At 38.9% G+C, this 16,130-nt stretch overlaps 3 protein-coding genes across 4 annotated transcripts; 2 read left to right on the forward strand and 1 right to left on the reverse strand.

Annotated features, from left to right (window-relative positions):
- Nucleotides 1-3,120: 3,120 nt before the first annotated feature.
- GH9C2 (glycosyl hydrolase 9C2) lies at nucleotides 3,121-7,596 on the forward strand. The gene is made up of 9 exons (XM_086256261.1): nucleotides 3,121-3,595; nucleotides 3,737-3,949; nucleotides 4,150-4,350; nucleotides 5,099-5,188; nucleotides 5,346-5,510; nucleotides 5,841-6,125; nucleotides 6,250-6,598; nucleotides 6,679-6,738; nucleotides 6,846-7,596. Exons 1-9 carry the CDS (start codon nucleotides 3,392-3,394, stop codon nucleotides 7,142-7,144), a joined length of 1,866 nt encoding a protein of 621 aa, XP_086112387.1. The 5' UTR covers nucleotides 3,121-3,391; the 3' UTR covers nucleotides 7,145-7,596.
- A 1,611-nt stretch (nucleotides 7,597-9,207) lies between these two features.
- LOC147274244 (putative protein phosphatase 2C 8) lies at nucleotides 9,208-10,640 on the reverse strand. The gene has a single exon (XM_086227929.1). The coding sequence runs from the start codon at nucleotides 10,317-10,319 to the stop codon at nucleotides 9,255-9,257; it is 1,065 nt and encodes a 354-aa protein (XP_086084055.1). The 5' UTR covers nucleotides 10,320-10,640; the 3' UTR covers nucleotides 9,208-9,254.
- Nucleotides 10,641-12,584: 1,944 nt separating this feature from the next.
- LOC147274245 (Leucine-rich repeat (LRR) family protein) lies at nucleotides 12,585-15,873 on the forward strand. 2 transcript variants are annotated; one of them, XM_086255974.1, is made up of 6 exons: nucleotides 12,585-12,956; nucleotides 13,120-13,274; nucleotides 13,435-13,652; nucleotides 14,141-14,750; nucleotides 15,009-15,384; nucleotides 15,598-15,873. In XM_086255974.1, the coding sequence occupies exons 1-6, from the start codon at nucleotides 12,787-12,789 to the stop codon at nucleotides 15,614-15,616; spliced, it is 1,548 nt and encodes a 515-aa protein (XP_086112100.1). In that variant the 5' UTR covers nucleotides 12,585-12,786; the 3' UTR covers nucleotides 15,617-15,873. The 2 variants fall into 2 exon arrangements, with proteins under 2 accessions (XP_086112100.1, XP_086112099.1); XM_086255973.1 differs by having other exon boundaries at nucleotides 12,588-12,956; nucleotides 15,009-15,515.
- Nucleotides 15,874-16,130: the final 257 nt, after the last annotated feature.

The following is a 16,130-nucleotide window of genomic DNA, read 5'->3' on the forward strand; positions in this document are numbered from 1 at the left end:
TAACAAAAAATGTGACAGTGAACGAGTTTGTATTATTTTTTAGTGCTTCATCTTTTTATTGATCTATATATATATATATATATAGATTTTGAGATTACATTATGCGGTGGGCCGAATAAAGTGGTTAATTTTGTATTAATTTACTAATTAATTAACTTTAGAACATTTTTGTATATATATATATATTATTTTGACTAAAAGAAAATGATTACGTTAAAAGGGAGTTTGAGAGAGTGAGAGTGTGTATGTCCAGTTATAATCTTGTAACTCAAGCAATGCTCTCACATCCTGAAGATCCATGAGGGAGCTAGTCCGAAGCTTCCTCTACCTGCACGTACTGTGAAGTCTGTCCGTACATTAGTTGGTATTTAAAATTAAAGAAATATTTAATAAAGAAGATTTTAGAGTGAAACATCATTAAATTGATTGTTGGGTGGAGACGCAAATTTATTATAGTCAGTTTGAATGATATTCATATTCCAAAGCAAAAATATCCTACTGAAGTAAAGATTTTCTGCATGCATGGCAATAAATTAATTAATTGTGAAATGCAATGCAAGTTATGCAACCCAATTGATGATACAGTAAAAAAATTAAGAGACATCGATCTTTTCCAACTCCAAGTACTGTGGGTCTGTTGTACATAAATGATGAAATTGATGATCATGCACCTTCTTCACATGTTGTGACAGCAAGTCAATTACAATCTCAATATCTCATCAATCACTCACATTTCATTATCAGCATATGCTCAAAAAAGTTTGGACGGCAGGCGTGGGTCAATATGTGTGTGTGCGCTTTGTTTAATATTCATTAACATTCTGGTATGTTGTACATGAAATGGCGGAGGTAACCTGCGGATATATAGCACAGACAAATTTACATATGACGAGACTTGTGAGTATATACATCTATATGTTTATCTAGCTCTCTCAACACATGTTGGATTATATAACGAAAAAGATAAAACCAATAAGTCATTTGTTATATGAAAATTTTACTCGTAAATGACAAAATAAGCCTATTTATTTTGTTCTGATCATCCTCATGTTTTTCTCTTTGATTTATATTCATAATTAATGTCAATTAAGGCTTCCATTATTGTAACACAATATCACATCAGTTAATTAAACCATAATAAATGAAAGTGAGAAACTTTTATTATTTTCATATCACCGACTTAATATCAAAGTAAAACTTAACCATTTCTATCTCCATACTTATAGAAACTTAGAGCATCTTCAATACACTCTTCAAATGATTTTGGATGCTCTATTTACTATGCCATGTAGGAAAAATTTACTTCAACAAATTTTTCAAATGAACTCTTTAAAATAGGGACTCAAGATCAACTAGTCAATTTTGAAGAGTGAATTAGGCTCTTCAAATCAAATTTATTATTAATTTAAAAGTTGTTTAACGTTTAAAATTTAATATACTTATAATAAAAATCAATTTTTGTTTAGATTTGAAGAGTCTATTAAAATGAATAATTTTAATACTTGAAATTGCCACATAAGTTAGTAAAGTGGATTTTAAAGAGTAAAATTGGACTCTTAGAGATGCTCTTATATTATTTTTTGACTTAAGTACAAAATTATTCACCAACTATTGGGAGTATTTCAAGTAGGTCTACAAATAATAAAATCTTTCAAATGCGTCTATAAACTAATATCTAAGTTCAAAAATTGGCTTATGTTAGAGTTGGGAGTTAATTGCTAGTGTGGCCAATCATGATGCGGTATGTTTAATGACGTGACATTAGTTCCGCACCTCATCCAGTCTAATTTCTGACACGTGTCTGTCTACCTTTCTCGCATAGTTAATGGAAAGGGTTCAAATTTACAAAATTACAACTATATTTCTAGATCATTATGTGAGAAATATATTTTAGGTGGGAAAGAGGAGTGAGTGGTGGGTTTGTGTAAGAAGGTAGGCGAACAAGTGTTGGCGATTGGGCAGGATGGGGCGTGGAATTGGCGCCACTCATTAAACGTACTGCTTTAAGATTGGTCACGTTGACATTTAACCCCCAAACTTAACAGTACATCTTACATAAGTCAATTTTTTAATTTAGATATTAGTTTATGGACACGATTGAAAGATTTTGTTGTTTATGGACCAAGTTGAAATACACCCAATAGTTGGTGGGTAATTTTGTACTTGAGTCTTATTTCTTTTATTTTGAACATATGATATTTTAATTTAAGATATCTTCAAATAAAAATGTGAAGAATATCTCAAAACCATAACTAATTAACGAAACAACAAAATTATTTGCCAACTCGAAAGTGATCAAGCGGTGACAAAGTACTGTAGTGGTAAGGAAATTTTTAAAGGTACAAGAAGATCAGACCATGATGGGTTATTAGGTAAATTCGTAAATCAGTGAAATTGCATTTTCCCTATGCATCGAATGGTGAACAAGATTTTTGATTTAATAAGTTCACCGGTCCAATAAAGGTCAATCAATTTTCAAACCCACCCGTTAAAGCCAACAAAAATTCACCACGCAATCTCACCCAGCCATGCTCTCCAAACCACATTGCAGAATGCCCTAGGCAGATGACACTTGTGACTTGTCTAACCAGAGAAACAACAGGGGCATAATGGACAATTCATTAGTGGGACACCCAAAGGACAGAAACTGAGACTCTTTTGACTCTCCTACTGCAGCCTCCTTCCCTCTTTTCTTGTTTTGGTAATTCTCAGCCTCAGTCCCTCACTAAAAACTTGTACAGAGTCTGTGTCTCTTATTAAACTAAGAACTGGCAAAACCATCCTGCCCCCGAAAAAAAGAAACACAAACTGGCAAACCATAATGTAGTAAAAAGTTAAAAACTTTGTCACAAATTTAACATTTTTTCTCTTGGTGGTCCATGGTAACTTTTCTATTTCACACATACAATAAATACACACCGACCTTCCCAGTAAGGAGCCGGGAACACCCACATGACTCTGTTCTTTTCTCAACTGTTTTCAGCCCTCGAAAAGAGAAATTATATGAGATAATCAAAATTAAAAAAATAAGCATAATTTATTTTTTTGGTCCATGCTAGTTTCTGGGCACTCGTACTTTTCCTCTCTCCACAATATATATAGAGGCCCTTGAGCTCCTTCCCTTCTCCCAATACCTACACACACCACCTCTAAAGGTCTCTCCTTTTTTCTCTCTCTATCCATTTGAGTCCCTCCATTTCTGGTGGGTTTATCAGAAATTTTTAGCTGATAAACCATCCAACATTGCCAATTGCATCAGTGGAGAGGGCAATGGGTTTTTCTCTTGCGTTTTAAAACTTGATTTTTGTAAGATATACATAGCTTCTGTTGCATAACAGATCTGTTTCTCTCTGTCTTACTTTTATACACTGAACACACAGTCATTGTTGATATGGAGAAGTTTGTGAGACTCATTTCCTTGGCTCCTCTGCTTCTGCTTCTTTGTTTTCCTTTTGCTTTGGCAGGCCATGACTATGGCCAAGCCCTGAGCAAGAGCATTCTCTTCTTTGAAGCTCAGAGATCTGGGTTCCTCCCCCACAACCAGAGAGTCACTTGGAGAGCCAACTCTGGCTTGTATGATGGCAAGGCCAGTGGGGTAAGTTACAGTGTTTTTCAGCCAAAATCCCCAACTGTGTGTGCTCTAAATTTTTTGCAGTTAATTACCCACTTCATGATTGCTCAAAAAAAATTTGATCTTTAGTTGTATAACTTGGTTGAAATTGCTTGAATTTGGTAGGTGGATCTGGTAGGAGGGTACTATGATGCAGGGGACAATGTGAAGTTTGGGCTGCCCATGGCATTCACTGTTACAATGATGTCCTGGAGTATAATAGAGTATGGGAAGCAAATGGGTTCAAGTGGTGAGCTTGGCCATGCCATGGAAGCTGTGAAGTGGGGCACTGACTACTTCATCAAAGCTCACCCTGAACCCTATGTTCTCTATGGAGAGGTAGGTGCTTTAGTTTCCATTCAAGTTCCCAACTTTATTGTCCAAAAAAAAAAAAACTATTTTTGAATTTTTACCACCATTTCTCAGCTACCCATGAAAAAAGAAGACAAATTTGGATTTTTTTAAAATTATTTGCCATGTTTTTATTGATAAATTAAAGTTACCCAACTATAATATTTATGTTTTTTTTTTTAATTTAGGTGGGAGATGGGAACACTGACCACTACTGCTGGCAAAGGCCGGAGGACATGACCACTGACCGCCGGGCTTACAAGATCAGCCCAAGCAACCCCGGGTCGGATCTCGCCGGAGAGACCGCCGCCGCCATGGCCGCTGCCTCCATTGTCTTCCGCCACTCCAACCCTGCCTATGCCAGTGAGCTCCTCCGCCACGCCCACCAGGTTTGTAGTCCGTACCACTCTCTCCCCCCCTTCCTCTAATTTATGAAAAATTAGTACTTTTTCCAAAAAACAGTAACTGTCAAAATTGGTTTTGAAAGCAGAGTGCTTTTAGAAACACTGCTTGAAAACGTTTGTTGAGAATTTGAGAAAGTTGCTAAGAGCAGCGTACGTTAGCTATGCGCGGTATCGAGCCGCTGAGGCACTTCACACTTTTAACGCGGGACCGGCGCATGATAGCCAACCGTCCTAGTAAATAGGCAGTTACACCTGACTTTACTTCTTGTCAGGCTGACCGTTGATACTCACCAGCGTAAGTTAGCCACCGCATTAAATATCCCACTAAAATTAACATTAAAAATTGGTAAATTAGTGAAAAAATAAAATAAAAAGTTATAAATGAAGAAACGGTAGCGTTTGATGGGGGTTGGTACTTAAATAGGGGTAAAACTTTTTGGCGCATAATTTGGATCGTGGGGGACAATATTGCCCGTCGATCACGGGTATTGCCTGTTGACCGTACAGATCTGTGTACAGTCAGATCTCAACCGTCTCCGTTAAGAGTGTGACTGTTATTAGTTCTATCACGTGCGACTTTTGTCGGTGGTGTCGTACACCTACTTTACCCACACAAACCCCACAACCTTCCTTATACTTGTATTCCCATAATACCCTTCTGCTTTGCTACTATTTTACTGGAAATACCACTGATCTAAATCTGACTAGTGTACACTACTTTTTTTGTTTTCAGCTGTTCGATTTTGCGGACAAGTACAGGGGCAAATATGACAGCAGCATTACTGTGGCCCAAAAGTACTACCGATCCATCAGTGGCTACAATGTACGTAATTGGGTCAAACCTGGGCTGTTTTGCATTTCAGTTTCTGGCCCATTAAATGCACATTTAAACCCAATATAGGCCCATGTTGCTCTGTAGTCCTTTATTGGGTTTGGTAAGTTGTCAGGTCATATCTGACTGGTTGTGGTAAAATGTACAGGACGAGTTGCTTTGGGCTGCTGCTTGGTTGTACCAGGCAAGCAACAACCAGTACTACTTGGACTACCTAGGAAGGAATGGTGACTCCATGGGTGGAACTGGTTGGGGCATGACTGAGTTTGGTTGGGATGTCAAGTATTCTGGGGTTCAGACCCTTGTTGCCAAGGTACCATTCCTTCATAACACACCCTTTAATCTTATGATGCACACCCAACTTAGTTTAATTGATCATATCTTTTGGTATGTGTATATGTGTGTGTGTGTGTGTGTGTGCATTTTTTGTTATAGTGAATTATGGTTTTAGTTTATCCCTTTCAAAACATATATGATGGAACTAGTACAATTTGAGTGTGTATTTTTGTCAATGAATTGTAGTTTTAGTTAATCCTTGTCAAAACATTTAAGACTGAACTAGGACCTATGTGAATTATATATTGTCATTGGTTCATAGTCTTATTGGGAGATAATTAATTGGTTTTGGTTTCTTGGCCTTCAGTTCTTAATGCAAGGCAAAGCTGGTCATAATGCAGCTGTCTTTGAGAAGTACCAGGAAAAGGCTGAGTACTTCATGTGTTCTTGCCTTGGAAAGGGAAGCCGAAATGTGCAGAAGACTCCTGGTGGCCTGATTTTCCGCCAAAGGTGGAACAACATGCAGTTTGTCACAAGTGCCTCCTTTTTGGCCACTGTCTACTCCGACTATCTTACATCTTCCGGGAGATCATTGAGGTGTGCTTCTGGAAATGTGGCACCGTCCCAGCTTTTATCTTTTGCAAAATCTCAGGTAATTCAGCCATATCATGTGAATTCCATAGTTCATTTCTTGGGGACTATGCTCATAGAATCCAAAATATTGCTACTTTGTGCAAGCATGTAATTTGATGCAATGACTTTGTCAACATCCTCAGGTGGACTACATTCTTGGAGACAACCCAAGAGCCACTAGTTACATGGTGGGATATGGAAACAACTACCCTAGACAAGTTCACCACAGGGCTTCCTCCATTGTTTCCATTAAGAAGGATCGTTCATTTGTCAGCTGCCGTGGAGGTTATGCCACTTGGTTTAGCAGCAAAGCTAGTGACCCCAATCTCCTTACCGGTGCTATTGTTGGTGGACCGGATGCCTATGACAACTTTGCTGATGAAAGAGACAATTATGAGCAGACAGAGCCTGCTACCTACAACAATGCTCCTCTTCTTGGTATATTGGCACGCCTAAATAGTGGTCGTGGTGGGTATAACCAGCTCCTACCAGGTATATATATTGGCTGTGATCATTGTTCATAAATTTCATTTCTGTTTATAGTGGGCATTGACTAATGACTATTCTTACAGTGGTTTCAACATCCCAACCTAAAGAAGCTCCACAGCCTAAAGTTACTCCAGTTGCTCCAGGTATTATTATATAGCTTCTCTACAGAGTTCAGAATGATTCTCTCTTTATTCTCTTTCATTAGAACGAGTTATTGGAAAGAGATCTAAATGAATAGCATTTTTTGCAGCTTCCTCTTCTGGCCCAATTGCCATAGAGCAGAAGAGAACAACTTCTTGGGTTGCCAAGGGAATAACTTACTACAGATATTCCACAATTGTGACCAACAAGTCTGGCAAGACACTTACGAACCTCAAGCTTTCAATTTCCAAACTTTATGGTCCTCTTTGGGGCCTCACGAAGGCTGGTGATTCCTATGTTTTCCCATCATGGATCAACTCTTTACCTGCCGGAAAGAACCTTGAGTTTGTCTACATCCATTCTGCTTCTCCAGCAGCTGTTGCTATCTCAAGCTACTCATTAGCATAAGAAAGGAAGAACTCATCGAAACAAAAGGAGAGAGGTTCACACAGTTTCTGGGATCTTAATGTAAGAATTGTGCAGCTATACAAATGCAGTCCAGAAAAAGTCCTTTTTTTTCTTTTCATATATTACTTTACTTATGATTGGGATCTGCTTAGGCTTTTAGACAAAGTTAGGTCAAATAAGTTCGAAGATTGGGGAAGAAAGGAGTGAAGAGACGGTTTAAAATGAGTGCTCATCCTCTTTCACCTCCACTTCACTAGTTATATAGATAGATTTTGAGAGAGTAACAGTTAAAAGTGTGAGAGAGTTGAGGGGTGAAAATGACTCCTCAACTGGTTTTAAGATGTCTTGTTTCTTTTGTACTTCAAAGCAGCTTTGTATGTCTTTTTTTTGTGTTGTGATGTTGTAATCTTTGCAACATTTTTAAATCTTTGAATGCAATATAGTTTGTGCAATGCCATTGTGTCCATCTCTATCTATCTAGTGATTAGCCTATTTAAACAGTATATTGTTCTCATACTGTATGATCTACTTTAAACAATATCAGTGCAATATGGAGAATAGAAGAATGTGGACACCTCATGCAATCCATGCCACATTGTTTAAGTCAACCCCTGAGTTGGTGGTCATGCCAGGCGTTAACCCACAATCACAGCTATTGTCTCAATCATGTATTCATGTAGCCATTGCATGCCAACCCATGAATTAGTGCTCATGCCATATTGCCATTTGCCATGCAAGATGCAACCCACAATCACAAGTTCAGCACAATTTGTCTCAATGCGTGGCTATTAGCCTATTACCAACTGAAGTTGCTCAAATGTACCAACTAGCCCTCCTTTGCACCAAATGGCTGTCTAGTTCTTCCAGTAACTAAGGTTAAAGAGGCCATATTTTGGTATCATATTGTGTATCATCTCTCTAATAGAAGTAAAACCTACCAATATAAGTATATTACACATTTATTAGAGAGGTGATACACAATGTGATATCAAAATTTGTATTGAACTTACCTTCAAGTTACATACATTCATTATCAACATTCACTGTAAAGTTAGCAAAACAACTCTCTCATCATGCTCTCTTTGGTCTTATCAAAACCCATTTGATCTCAAAGAAGAGACTTCGATTAAGTAGCCATGAATCTTGATGAACTTCCAATTGACTCATTGATGATGACACCACATAACCAGTAACCACTAGGCGCTATTAAGGTCATATAAAAATGTACACTAGGGGTGCAATTTGGGCCGCGTGAACGCAATCTTGCCTAAACTAAATTCAGTGTTTGAATTGTGTGTGAGGGTTTGAAAAAAATTAAAACCCGCATGAACCTGAACACAACCCGAATTTTTTGGGTTTGGCTTGGATAGAAGTCATGCCCACCCAAACCCGAGCTCGAATTCTTACCCCAACTCCAGAGTAGATTTGTATTAGTATTATACTATAATGGTAATCTATATATTAGATTACATTTTAGTTTAAATTAATAATATAATTTTTAGTTTATATATTATTATTGAAGAGTTACTAGAGATTTTAAATGAGGTTGAAATATATATAAATATAGTTAGTTTATATATAAATGAGGTTTATATATATTTTTATGTTGAATAAAACCTAAACTATAGTGTTTGGTAGCAATAAGGTTGTAATGTTATAATTATTATTTTTTCTTGTTGAAGCCACACGATTTATATTTAAAGTTTTGAATTATCATCTTTGATTAATTGAAGTAATTATGTTATACTTTTATCAAGATTTTTTTCTTTTCACAAGTTGAAACTAATCTATTTCTTGATTTACGGACTGGATCCAACCCAAATAAATTAGGCAACTTAAACCTAATCCGATTTAAGGTTGGATTGTAGTGGGCTCACTTATTTATAACCTGCCTAAATCCAAAACTTGAACCGAAAAAATAAAGTTGCACCCCTAATCAACACAATCATTAGAATGAATTTCAAATTTACTCAAATAAAGATTTGGTATCTTTTAGAAGTTTAGTGCTACAAAGGGTATACTAATACATATATATTAAAACAAAACAAAAAAACAGAAAAAATTAAAATTAAAAAAAGAGTAGCTGAGAAAAAGTTTTTGTTGAACGCATTCAGTTGGCGGAGTTGAGCTGAACCACAACGACAGTGATATTATCTTTGCTCCCACGAGACAGAGCCAACTGGGCCAGCAGCGCAGCCGCATTCGCAGCGGCGGTTCCGCTGAGCCCATCCGTAAAGCCCATCGTGTTTTGGGCCCCGAGGCACCTCCTCACAACCTGGCAAGCAAACTCATTCGAAACGACATCCCAGAGACCGTCGCTCGCTATAAGCAAGAAATCACACGACTCTGTCCGGTCGCTGATGGTCACCTCTGGTTCGGAGATGACGTACGGCTTCAAGTAGTGGTCTCCGATCGAACGCGAAGTGGCCAGCACTCCCAGAACGCGGCACCCGTTCCAGTTTATCACTCGCCCTCCCGCCGCCTCCACTCTCTCCTTCTCGTCCGGCCTGTCGGCACTGTGGTCACGTGACAGCGCCACCGCCATCCCGTCTCGGCTCAAGACAGCACGTGAGTTGCCGGAGTTGGCCACCACGACCTCCTCCTTCCCCACCACGACCACCACGGCGCTGGACCCCACGGTATTGACCCAACTGTCCTCGCCCTCGGGCCCACCTCCTCCACCGCTGACCTCGTCGTCCATCTTCGTGAAGCAGGCGGCCATCACCTTCTCCCAGTCGACCGCCATTCCTCCGCCGCCCCTGCGTATCCACGGCTCCAACTCCTGGGCCAGCAGCTGGTGCAGGCGGTCGGGGCATGCGTTCGAGACCGACGAACCGCCGTGGCCGTCGTACACTGCGAAGAAGTGGTACGAGTCGAGCTTGGCCACCGCCACGGTGTCCTTCATCACCCTCCGCCGCCCGATCACCGAAATGGACCCGTGCAACGGGGCGGAGTTCCTCGATATCTTCTCTCCCTCATCGGAGTGTCCGCCGCCGGAGATCAGAATCATCGCCGGCGATTCCGCGTGACTGGACGATTCGCCTTGGAAGTTGGAGTCCCTGGGCTGAACCGCGGAACCATGGCGAGAATTGAGGTCGTTGATGGTCCTCTGCGTCTCTTTCATATAGCAAACTTGGAAACGAGAGTTGATTTGTTGTGGGTTTAAGCTCTCCATGGACTCCGTTTGGGTAGCTTTGTGGGTTTTGCTGAAACTCTCACACTATCACCTGTTTGGCAAGACCAACTTCATTTTGTTTCTGTTTGAGCACGAACTAGAAGTATTTTGTGAGCTGAAACCGACTGGACGCAGATGCTTAAAAGGCGAAGGCGAAGAAGTGAATCTGGACCAAGAGTGAGGTGAGGATCAGTTGGAAGGAGGACACGTGTGTTTGTGATGAGAAAGCAGCAAGGATTAAGGTTGGAAAGAGGAGGTGGAGGGCTGGAATTGGGGGAGATGCCACGTTTCCCGCTGGGATTTAATACAAGTGGTGGTTCGTTTCGGCGAGCGGCGGGAGACACTCAACAGTCTTCGCAACACAAAAGCTCTTCGGACCCTTGACCCGCTTCACCGGTTCAAAACATGAGGAGAGGGAGAGTTGAAACATTCACATGTAGGACCCTCCATCCTCTCGACCTCTCAGTTTTGTAAAGAATTTTTCCATGTCACGGTCAATGTCACTTCTTTTCACAAGTAAAGCTGATACCAGGGACAAGTAAAGTTGAATTTACTTCCATCAATATATTTCTTTTGCAATCGTCTTAAATTCATTGATTCAATGTAATGTCTCTCTCTTCTCTTGTCACTTTATAAATAAATTCAACCATATAATGATGCGTTTCACCTACGTATGAGAGGGAAGTCATACATCACCGTCACATACAAACTTGTTTGTTTTTTTTTTGTTTTTTGGTTCATTTATTCTTATAATGAACAATATATTTATATCAATAGGGTATAATATTAATAACATCCACACATATTATGACATGTTAGATTGATTATGTACACCACGTGATAGTGTATCGATTATACAGAATAATTTCTACGCATATGTATGCATTAACCAATATGGGATGGCTAATTAAGTTCGTCAAGTATAGTTTTAAAATGGCCATTGACCAAGTTCAAATATTTTCATCAAATAAATACCTAGTTTGCGTTTTATAATTAATCTGAGTCACCTAGGCAAGAGGGCAAGCATTTTCGGTCCAAAGTTATCACCTCAATCCTGCTAATTAAGAACTTAATACCAATGTGTGATTCTGAGTTGTCACAATTATATATTAAACTAATAACTAATTAAAAAAAGAAACAAGTATTGTTCTTGGGTGTTAGCCCTCCATTGTACCGAAAAACATAAAAAGGAAAAAGAAAAGAAACATGTATTGGAGTAATTACGTGACTGTCATTAATTAGCCATTTGAGATGAAGATTGATGTACTATTCACTTGTTAGAAAACAATAGAAGAGTCTTAAATCCTGGCAACCACACTTTGTATTTATTTTTTAGAAAATAAACACGAGCAAGGAGGTTGCAGGTGGTCGGAGGTGGTCGTTGGTGATCAGCAGTGACGGCCATAAGTGAGGGAGAGAAAGTGCGTGGGGTGTGAGATTTCAAATAACTAGTTGGATAAGAAATTTGAAATTCATGGATTTGTGCTTTTAAAATTTAACTTGGATTTGGGCCAAATCCAAATCATTTTTTTAAATTAAACCCAAACATGTGTATTTGGATTTGAGTTTAGGGCTCTCCAAATCCAAATCCATCCAATGAAATACCTCAATCCAAACAGGTCCTTAATGTATTGGAATTGCAATTCATGCTCATGATTACCATTCTCTCACAATGAATTAGACTTTGGTGCATCATTTCATAATGAGGTTGGACCCATAACACATGAGATCCGTTTCATTGTGATAAAATGTCTCATAAGCCATATTCCATTAAAGATTTAAATCTGATTAAGACCGTTTGATCTTGTATTTGTGTCAAACTATGTTTGAAGAGAAATTAATGATTGTAATAGAACCTCCTCTCACAAATGCTAGTGAAATCACTCTACACCAAAGAATAATGGGTTCCATCAAAGAGTATTTTGTGTAAAGAAGTCTTCATGTCATAAGCTTATGCATAAACTAGTACCATAGAAATTTTATTTGTATTTGAGGGGTGTACAAAAACGAACATAAAAATAAAGAATAAAACTTACCTATCCCAGGATACCATCTGTGTGATATCACCCGAGAGAGAAAAAGAGAGAAAAGGAGAGAGAAATGTGGAGGGAGAGAAAGAGAGAGGAGAGAGATAGAGAGAGAAGAGGATGGGGATACACCTATTGGTATCCCCGGTGCACAGGTAAGTCCTCCTCTATACACCTAAATAACATAAATCGTGCTAATGTTGACTTGACCCGTTATCTCATCATTTTTTGTTTATTTCTGTAAACAATCTATGTTTCCTTGTGTCCCAAACCAGCATTGGAACACCAAATCGGAAAAACAAAAGCAGCCTAAGCACTCAAATTATTAAAATAATCCATGATTTTCCACTTTAACTGTTTAAGAGCTTCATTGACCTGAGACGCATTCACATCGCAGAATTAAACACAATCAATACAGAAGGCAAAGAACAACCAGAGATATGGCGAGCGAATTGGTGGAGCTCTGCTTACAAGCCGCGTGCGAAAGCAAAGACACCGTAGAGAAATGGCGGAGGCAGAGACGGACTCTGGAGCGCTTGCCTTCTCAGCTCGCCAACTCTCTCCTTCGCCGCCTCATCTCTCGCCGTCTCCTCTTCCCTTCCTTGCTCGAGTACGTTTGTTTATTATGCCCTCTTCCCAGTTTGCTTGTTTGTTTGTTTCCCGAGAAACTTGGGTCCAATCTAAGAAAACTCTTAAACCCAATTGTTCGATTTTACAAATTTCGATTGTTTGCGTATTGAAATGAAATGGGTGTGGCATGGCATGTGGTGCAGAGTGTTCAAACATAGCGTGGAGGAGATTGATCTGAGAGGCGAGAACTCTGTGGATGCTGAATGGATGGCATACATAGGAGCCTTTCGTTACCTGCAATCTCTAAATGTTTCTGATTGCCGTAGACTCACAAGCTCTGGTCTTTGGGCTATTACAGGTAATTGCTATAGCCACCAGAAATTTGCTTTTTCATCAGAACATTGATTTAATGATCATGTATGCTAGCGTATAGTCTTCTGCTTTGGAAAATGCTTTGTGGGTTAAGAAGTGTTTCGGAGAAGGTCTTACATTTTCCAGTGCTTACTGGGTTTTTTTAGGAATGGTGAGTTTGAGGGAGTTGGACCTTTCCAGATGCTCCAAGGTTACGGATGCTGCCATTAGGCATCTTGTATCGATTACAACTTTGGAAAAGTTATGCATTTCCGAAACGGGTGTGTCTGCTGATGGGGTTATGCTTCTCTCTTCACTTGGAAATTTGTCTGTCCTGGACTTGGGTGGTTTGCCTGTCACTGATCTAGCTCTGAATTCTCTCCAGGTAATCCAGTTTTCAGTTATTTGCACTTGCACATGTTTTTGATGCATTGCTTGATTGTTGTTCTCAACACTTGACTGTGGCAAATGTTATATGAAATCAAGTTTGGATTCAAATTTCTTTGTCAAGATTGGTGGACCTCATGAATATTATTTAACAATTGAACTTCTTTTTCTTTTAACTATTTGCTCGTCGTAGTCTGTCCCAGAAGTATAGACACGAGAGTTGTAAACATTTTTATTTGGTTGAAACTGCTGTAGGATATTTCATGTGGTTTGGACTCTGGAATTTGGTCCAATATCTTGGCAGCTGAAATTAATTTGTTTTCCTTTGCTTTACAGTATAGTTATCTGCTTGTTGAAACTATATATGGTATTTTAATTTCGTTCAATGTTTTCAAGCTGCATTTTTATGATTTGTCTTCTGGATATTACATTCAGTTCACTCTTGCCATTTCAATTCTCAACTAAGTTTTGTAATGTTTTCCTTAGGTACTTACTAAACTGCAGTACCTTGACCTTTGGGGGAGTAAAATATCTGACAAAGCTGCTGCTCTTCTTCAATTATTCCCTAAACTTAGTTTCCTCAACCTAGCTTGGACCAGTGTCACAAAGTTGCCAAACTTGCCATCCCTTGAGTGCCTAAACCTGAGTAATTGTAAAATTAATTCTCTACTTGAAGGAGATAATGGTAAAGCTCCTTTAGCCAAGCTTATTGTTTCTGGAGCTACATTTGGCGATGAGTGTGAAGCCTTCCATTACATTGAAACAAGTTTTTTAACCTTTTTGGACGTGTCCAACTCTTCGCTTCACAGATTCTGCTTCTTATCTAATTTAAAAGCTCTGGAACACTTGGATCTCGGCTCTAGCATGATAGGAGATGATTCTCTTGAACTGATTGCATGTATTGGAGTTAATTTGAAGTATCTAAATCTTAACAACACCAGAATAAGCTCTGCTGGAGTTGGAAATTTAACCGGACATGTTTCCAATCTTGAGGTTTTGTCAATATCTCACACATCAGTTGATGATGTTGCCATTTCATATATCAGCATGATGCCTTCGCTGAGGGTTATTGACCTGAGCAATACAAACATAAAAGGTATGGATTTTTAATACAAATGCTACAGCTATGGTTTTTTGTATCATTATGCAATGATTGGAAGGAGGGAGGGATTGAACAATCTGGTAGTAAATAGGCTTCAATTATTCAGTCTTTCGCATCTAGTTAGCGGTCTTGGGTGCAATGATTTTCTTGCCCACTGCAGACAAAAAAAATTAGCAGTTTTCAGCTCCAGGAAATTATTACTGTATTCATAATACCAGGGTTATACATAATTATGTGTTTTTCTTTGCTCAGGTGTCATTCACCAGGTTGAGCCTGAGCTAGATCCATTCCTCTCGCTGTCAGCACTTCAAAGGCTCAGGCATTTGAAAAGGTTGAATTTGGTAGATACGCAAGTTATGGATGCAGCTCTATACCCTTTAACAAGGTTCCAGGAGTTGAGCCATTTATCTCTTAAAAGTGCTTCTCTGACAGACATCTCCCTTGACTACACGTCATCTATACCAAAGCTTAAAAATCTTCGCATTAGTGATGGTGTTCTGACAAACTCTGGGCTCAGTTCATTTAAACCCCCAGAAACTCTAAGATTGATGGACCTGAGGGGTTGTTGGCTCTTAACTGAGGATGCTATCATATCCTTTGGTAAAACTCATCCTCAAATTGAAGTAAGGCATGAATTTGTTCATATCTTTCAGTCAAGCCAGTTTGTTTCTAAGAATGCATCTTCTTCACGATCAACTATTAAGACTTCACAAGCAAATCAGAAGCATGAAAAAGCTCCCATGTTGCCATGTTTTTTAGGTAGGATTTGCATAAAACATATTCTCTGGCAGCAGCATTTTATATGCGGCATCTAACTTCATTTTTAAATTTTATGAACCAGATCAAAGACTGAAGTATAGCAGAGAGGAGCTACTTGCAATGCGATTCTCGTCTGTATCCCTTGCAGCTCTTCATGATTGAGTCACTGTAATACCTAACACGATAACACACTTATCGGATTCAACTGGCACATCTCCTACCATTCCATCTAAGATTAGTTCTAGCTCTTTCCTCCATGCTCTACTTGTGTAGTCATATCTAATACTTAATGCACTTTGTCTAAAAACTAAATAAACATTGTTATATCCATTGTATCTATTAAACGTTTTTTTGTTTATGCATGTGGATCTCTAAGAAAATTTCCTGAATCATCAGTTAAGGTACTTGTAAGCAGATTTCAATGGAACCAAAATGCCACTGGAGTATCCATCAGAATTAAAGAGAAAGGAGAAAACTAAATAATTAAAGGGAAATATGTGGGTACTCAGTTTTGAGGACTTTTTTGTTTAGGATTGATGTGGATCAATATAATAGAGCCTGTAACCAGACACTCCGCGACTAAAAAGAAATCAAAGACTAACAGCCTCACCCCCA

The sequence above is a fragment of the Dryas octopetala genome, chromosome 9, assembly GCF_963921425.1.
Source record: "Dryas octopetala chromosome 9, drDryOcto1.1, whole genome shotgun sequence".
NCBI lineage: Eukaryota > Viridiplantae > Streptophyta > Magnoliopsida > Rosales > Rosaceae > Dryas > Dryas octopetala.

What these genes read in the sequence shown, in the direction of transcription:
- GH9C2 (XM_086256261.1), top strand. Translation starts at nt 3,392, where the DNA reads ATGGAGAAGTTTGTGAGACTCATTTCCTTGGCTCCTCTGCTTCTGCTT. An exon ending in TTCAGACCCTTGTTGCCAAG is followed by an intron (nt 5,511 to 5,840) that starts GTACCATTCCTT and finishes CTTGGCCTTCAG; the next exon opens with TTCTTAATGCAAGGCAAAGC. An exon ending in GTATAACCAGCTCCTACCAG is followed by an intron (nt 6,599 to 6,678) that starts GTATATATATTG and finishes CTATTCTTACAG; the next exon opens with TGGTTTCAACATCCCAACCT.
- LOC147274244 (XM_086227929.1), bottom strand. Translation starts at nt 10,319, where the DNA reads ATGGAGAGCTTAAACCCACAACAAATCAACTCTCGTTTCCAAGTTTGC.
- LOC147274245 (XM_086255973.1), top strand. Translation starts at nt 12,787, where the DNA reads ATGGCGAGCGAATTGGTGGAGCTCTGCTTACAAGCCGCGTGCGAAAGC. An exon ending in TGGTCTTTGGGCTATTACAG is followed by an intron (nt 13,275 to 13,434) that starts GTAATTGCTATA and finishes GGGTTTTTTTAG; the next exon opens with GAATGGTGAGTTTGAGGGAG. An exon ending in GAGCAATACAAACATAAAAG is followed by an intron (nt 14,751 to 15,008) that starts GTATGGATTTTT and finishes TTCTTTGCTCAG; the next exon opens with GTGTCATTCACCAGGTTGAG.